The sequence below is a fragment of the Salvia miltiorrhiza genome, chromosome 5 (genome assembly GCF_028751815.1).
Source record: "Salvia miltiorrhiza cultivar Shanhuang (shh) chromosome 5, IMPLAD_Smil_shh, whole genome shotgun sequence".
Taxonomy (NCBI): domain Eukaryota; kingdom Viridiplantae; phylum Streptophyta; class Magnoliopsida; order Lamiales; family Lamiaceae; genus Salvia; species Salvia miltiorrhiza.
In genome coordinates this window covers 38,217,111-38,223,387 of record NC_080391.1, presented here as the reverse complement: position 1 = coordinate 38,223,387, position 6,277 = coordinate 38,217,111, and the positions used below count along the sequence as shown (strand labels likewise).

The 6,277-nt window shown below is 39.0% G+C and overlaps 1 protein-coding gene across 4 annotated transcripts; it reads left to right on the top strand.

Moving 5' to 3' along the window:
• Positions 1-338: 338 nt before the first annotated feature.
• Positions 339-4,767, top strand: LOC131024330 (uncharacterized). Of its 4 annotated transcripts, none has more exons than XR_009101764.1 (2): positions 339-3,831; positions 4,411-4,767. XR_009101764.1 is itself a non-coding variant. In XM_057953843.1 (2 exons), the coding sequence occupies exon 1, from the start codon at positions 383-385 to the stop codon at positions 1,535-1,537; it is 1,155 nt and encodes a 384-aa protein (XP_057809826.1). In that variant the 5' UTR covers positions 339-382; the 3' UTR covers positions 1,538-1,552; positions 4,411-4,767. The 4 variants fall into 4 exon arrangements, 1 of the variants encoding a protein (XP_057809826.1); XR_009101765.1 differs by having other exon boundaries at positions 339-3,847; XR_009101763.1 differs by having other exon boundaries at positions 339-4,317.
• The last annotated feature ends 1,510 nt before the right edge of the window (positions 4,768-6,277 follow it).

The window sequence follows — 6,277 nt, the reverse complement described above, 5'->3', positions numbered from 1 at the left end:
AAATAAAATTAGGGCTGGGCTGCTGCCCGCTCAAGTATATATATATACCGTAAAGCCAGCGCTCGCTGAAACCCAGCGATCGCTGGGTATCCAGCGCTCATGGGCCCCTAGCGGCCGCTGGAAGTGGGTCTAGTGCTCGTTTAATCCCCGCGCTAGCTGGGTTTGTGGATTTCAAGTCCGAAAATATCAAGCCAAATTCTTGCTAATTCATTAAAAATCCGACCAAGAATTCATTCAAAATCATGAAGAATTCGTGAGAATTCTATAAACTTTTAAAATCTACGGACTTTTAAAAGCTACATAAATCTTGAACTATTACACCCCCAAAATTTGTAGCCCCAAAACCCAAAGGGACTCGCCCACTGCAGATGTTCTAAACGCAATGCCCGCCTTCTCCAAATTGCAACAGGGTATCTCGCAATTCTACTCTCCCTTTCTCAACCATATATCTTTAACCAACAAAATCGCCAAATCCCTTCAGTTTCACCCCCTAACCCTAATTTCGCTAATGGTGACTGCATCCGCTTCTACAAAGAGACCCACTTGTCCATCATGCTCTAAACCGGCCAGCATTTGCCTTTGCAGCCGCCTCCGAACTCCGCTTCTCCATAATTCTGTCTCCGTCACCATTTTCCAACATAGCCTTGAGAAAAATCACCCTCTCAATTCCGCCCGAATCGCTAAAATTGGGCTGAAGAATGTTAATGTAGTTACTGTATCAGATGTTAATTTTGAGGCCCAGTTCTTTATACGGCCACTCGAAGTCGATGAAAGCTGCCATCTGTTCGATGAAATGCCAAGCAAAGGAAGAAATGATGAGTTTCTTGAAACAGCGAATTTGGGAGCAGATTATGCGGATTTAGAGGGACGTATTATGGGAAGGAATGAGTTTAACGTAGCTGAAACGAGTCAACTTTGCCAGCACGTTATGAATTTGAAGGGTTCTGAACTCAGTGCTTTCGATTTCACCATTGCAAAATCTGGTACCATTAGCTCAATGAACTGTAAGATGGGACCCGCCAAAATTCAGGAAATGAGCTTCGATCAGCTATTGGCCTCGGATGCTGCCGTTGACGAGATAAGAAAAGGATTCGTGGTGAAAAAAGTTAAGGTGTCGGAAGCGTTTGGTGAATGCGAAGAAGTTGAGGAATTTGAAATTGCAGTTCCATGTGGATCAGTTCTCTTGTTTCCTACTGAAAGCTCGGTTGATGTTGAGGCTATAGAATTTGAGGTGAAGAATTTGATAGTGCTGGATGGAACATGGGCGAAGGCGAAGAGAATGTACAAGGAGAACCCGTGGTTGCGGCTGCTGCCGCATTTAAGGTTGGATATAGATAAATCGAGCTTGTACGAGGAGGTGAGGACTCAGCCTCGGGCGGGCTATTTGTCCACGATCGAGAGCATTGTGTATGCAATGAAGGCTGTGGGGGAAGAAGAAGCGGATGGATTGGATGGTCTCTTGGATGTGTTTGAATCCATGGTCGGGGATCAAAGGCGATGCAAAGATGAAAGAATGAGCAAAGTCTTGGGGAAGTAAGCATTGCCATTCGAGGTGCATTTTCTCTTCCCTTTCTTGTTATGTTTCACTCCTTGATTGATTTCAACATACTTCCATATTACGAAAATGGATGCTAGAATTGGTTTCTCTCGAACCTCAAAAGGATTTTATACATTATTTATTTCATCAAAATATACCTCTGCTTATCTAATTTTTACTCCAAAACTTAAATGCTGTTACATTTTGTTCTTGGTTAAATATGTCCTTCCGATGTTGTAGTTTATGTACTCGAATTTTCTCAAATTTAAAGTGAAGGGTTGTCTACTGAAAACAAGACTTTATGCTTGTATACATTGATTCCTTAGTTCACTGTGATTCTTCTATCTGAAATATTGTTATTGCATAATCTCATTATAGTCCAATTTATCTCATACTATAGATTATATGGTGTGTTGTAGATCACAGAAGATCATATAATTGGAAAAAGTTGAGATATAAATTGAGTTCACAATCGAGGCAACTATGGACGAGTTGCTGGTTTAGATTGTAGCATAAATGGATAAATAGTTTGTCTTGGCTATTTATTTATGCTAGTACCTTCGTGTATTGAACAGGATCACAGTGAGATGAATTCTTATATTCTGACTAATTAAGAATCATGATCTCGGTGACTTAAATAGTCTTAACCTTAGTTGGATTAATCGGTGTGAATAATATATTGACTATTGCTTTGATTTATCATGGGTGAGAGTTCTCTTGAAGCTCAATATACTCGATACTTTGGGTGATAGCAATTATTATTTGACATGCGATTATATTGCAATAAGGATCCGTGTCCTGCTAATAACAGGATGATAATATCCTCTCGAGGAACTTAATAAGTTTATCGTATTAAACCCTGCAGGTGGAATTAGTTCCGATACGATAATAAGTTTAAGTGGTAGCACTCGAGATGTCGTTTATTATTAAACGACTAATTAATTAATTAATTGATCGTCAGAGAAATTAATTAATTAATGGATATTGGATATCTTAAACACGGGGATTAATTAAGTCTAATACTAGCCCCGACTCACCTAAAAAATAAAGAGGTACGTAATTCAGTATTAATTTTCTAGTGGAATAAATTAATACTTGTGTCTCGATTTTATTCTGGGCTGAATAAGAAAATCGAGCACTGGGAGGCCAAACTTTATTCAAGCTAGTAGATCCCCGCTTGGCCCAATAAAGGTTCAACTCCTTAAGTGGGGCGTCCCCTCCTCTCTTAAGCCTTTGGGCTTGGTTTGATTTAATTATGTTTTGGGCTTATTATTTAGGTATGTCTAATACCTAGTATAAGTAATAAGACAACCCTAAACCTAATCAATTAATCACACACGTGAGAGTGAGGAGACGCCAACTTTGAGGGAGAGGGCTTGAAGCACGTTGCCACCCAACGTCGAGCTCTACCGTGGGAACAAGTTGGAAGATCAACACTGGAGTCTTTGATCGTCGAATTTGCAAGTAAGTTTCGAACCCTTGCAATAGGCACTTGTGATTTTTGTATGTACTTGTTTGGCATCCGGAATGGGTCACGGGCAAATGGATCATACGTCAAACTATGGTTCCTACATAAAGATGATCGTAGACATCTTCCTTTTTAATTTACATTCAGGTGTGGAATTCTCCTATACTCTAACAAAGACAGAAATAACCAGGGCTATAATGCAAACCAGCCATATGATGAAAATTAGAATTCATCATCGATCTAGTCTGTGACAAAAATTAGTAATCAAAAACACTAAACATATTGTATTGTTGAAAGGGTTAATTCCCTGTAAATACATTAACTTTCACAAAATTATGAAATTGCACATCATCTTTTAAATCCGCCCCATAATACATCACCTTTATCTATTTTCTGATTTTGCACATGACCACTCAATCTGCCAACCGTGAAGATGAGTTGGCAGTCGGAAATCCACATAAGCACGCCGGCCGGAGCATTTAAATGACGTGGCTGACAGAGTGGCCAAACTATGTCGTTTTTAATTAAAACTTTTAATCCCTATAATCATAAAATCCCTAAATCAGATTTTGTAGAACACTCGCACGCCTCCCTCACTCATCTCTCTAAACTCACGGTCGAGCACACCGCGCCGGCCGAACTCAGGGGGCCATCGCGCCGGCCGGACTCAGGGTCGATTTCGGGCGAGCGACGGAAGGCTTGGGCTTGGTGTTTTTCAGGCGAGCGATTTCACTGTTTGGGCTCGCGAGGGTGAGGCAAAAATCGACGGCTCGCGAGCGATTTCGTTGCTTTTACAGCTGCAGAGATTCAGGCTCGCCATGACCAGGTTTAATTAAGTTGAAGTGAGTTATGCACATTTTTCTTACCGTGAAATCGCCTTGGGCAGAATTATATTGATGTGAAATCGGCGGCCAAGGTAGATTTCTTACCGTGAAATCGACGCCTTGTTATACTGCTCTTGCAAGGAGCTGTCAGCTCCTTCAGAACCAGATCCTATGGCTTTTGCATTACATTGCCAGAATGTCCCGGATGGATCTATAGTATCTATTCCAGTTTCAAATCTCAATTAGTGTTGATTTCTACATTGTTCATTAGGGGAAAATTGACAATTCTCGAAAACCAAGTGAAATTGCAAGAATTATATCATCTAAGTAACATCCACACTTGGAAATATTATATATTTGTTCCTATGATTTGATTCTGGAATTACACTAGTCATATGTGCAACAATAATAGTCTGTTTATTTCACAGTAAGCAACTCAATCAAACATGCCTCTCGGATTCTGAGAACTAAATGTTCATTATCTTTGCGTAAGCTGCTGCTGCTGCTGCGTTTTGTTATCGTTGTCATTATGTTGATGCTACATCAGATAAGTTGATACTAATTAACTGATTGGTGAGCAGGGGACCAGGCTTCGATGTTGAACTCATCTAGTGCAAGAGACTCCAGTGGTGGATTTCAGAGTTGAGTGAGGGAGGCGTGCGAGTGTTCTTCGAAATCTGATTTAGGGATTTTATGATTTTAGGAATTGAAAGTTTTAATTAAAAACGACATAGTTTTGCCACTCTGTCAGCCACGTCATTAAATGCTCCGACCGGCGTGCTTATATGGATTTCCCGCTGCCAACTCATCTTCACAGTTGGCAGATTGAGTGGTCATGTGCAAAATCAGAAATAGATAAATGTGATGTATTCTGGGGCGAATTTTAAAGATGATGTGCAATTTCAGAATTTAGTGAAAGTTAATGTATTTACAGGTAATTAGCCCTTGTTGAAATTTATAAGCGTCATGACCAGTATGAACAAATTTAAGTTCATAAACGAAATGAATTGATGATCTATAAACAAATTTTTATCTCTCGCCCAATTGCCACAACTATGTTGTGAATATCGGTTTCGCCGTTTCGGTTGATATAGTGTGACACCAATAGACACCTGTTTTTTGTATGAAAGAACAAATATTTGCAATCAAATAACCGAAAATATCATTCCAAAATTTAGGTTACATGACATTATTGCAAAAAAATAAATAAATTAAATGTTATATAAAATTATCAAGTTTCAGACACTACAACATTACAGAAAAAACTGTCAAATATTGTTAAAATACATACGATTTTGGTCCTTGAAGATTTCCCCTCTACACTGAAGGAATATTAAATTGAATTAACGTTCCGTTTGCCCGATGATCGTTTCTTGGATTATTATTAATCTATCATACAACGATTAACCCTAACATGCTCCTATGAATTAACAGCTGCACACAGGTGTTAGGATTTACTTACTTGTGAATTGGATGCACAGATGATTGATGATCGATTCGAACGTCTCCAGTTCTGATCTTCTAGACTGTATCCCGCTCTAGTCTCACCGTTGGATGGACAACGAATTGTGAGAAAACCCAAGACAGAAAGCTCCCACGGTTTCTTGCGCCTCCTCTCAGTTCTCAAACTCTAATAATTATCCGTGTGTATTTCCTGAGAGCTGACAGCTGTATTTAATAATACAGAAAGAGGGAGGAGGCGCCAGTTTTAGGGTAGGGGACGATTTCTGTTCCTTTCTGGGCTAGGAGACTTTGGGCCAGTCCAGGGACCAAATACAAGGAATAAAGATGGGCCTCAAATAAATTAATTTATCTATGGTCAGCCCAGACCATAATTAATTTATAAATATTAGTTCATTCCACTAGAGAACCAATATTGACTTACCCCTTTATTACCGGTGATGAGTCGGGGCTTGTATTTAGACTTATTAAATCCTCGTATTTAAAATATCCGACATCCATCAATTAATTAGAGCTCTGACAGCCTAAATTAATTAATCTCTTTGTAATCCTTAAGCAGTACCACTCAAACCTTATTATTGCAACTGAACTTAATCAACCTGCAGGGTTTAGCGCAATAAACATTATTGAGCTCCTTAAGGGGATGTCATTATCCTATACGGATACGAGTACCAATACAGATAATCAGATATCATATATTAACTACTATCACCCAAGATACAGAGTACTCAAGTTACTATATAACTCTTGCTCATAGTAAGTCAAAGTGATAGACGAATCAATATATATATCTGACATCTTATTAGTATTAAGATCTTATAAGTCACTGAGATCTCTAATTCTTCACTTAAGTCAGATAGAAGAATATATCTCATTGTGGTCCTATCAATACGTATTACGTACCAGTATAGATAAGTAGTCAAGACAAACTACTTCCATCTATACCGCAACCTAAACCAATAACTTGTCCTAGAGTTATTTCGGTTG

Bases quoted from the DNA above. Each gene is read 5' to 3' on its own strand.
- LOC131024330 (XM_057953843.1), top strand. From the start codon at position 383: ATGCCCGCCTTCTCCAAATTGCAACAGGGTATCTCGCAATTCTACTCT.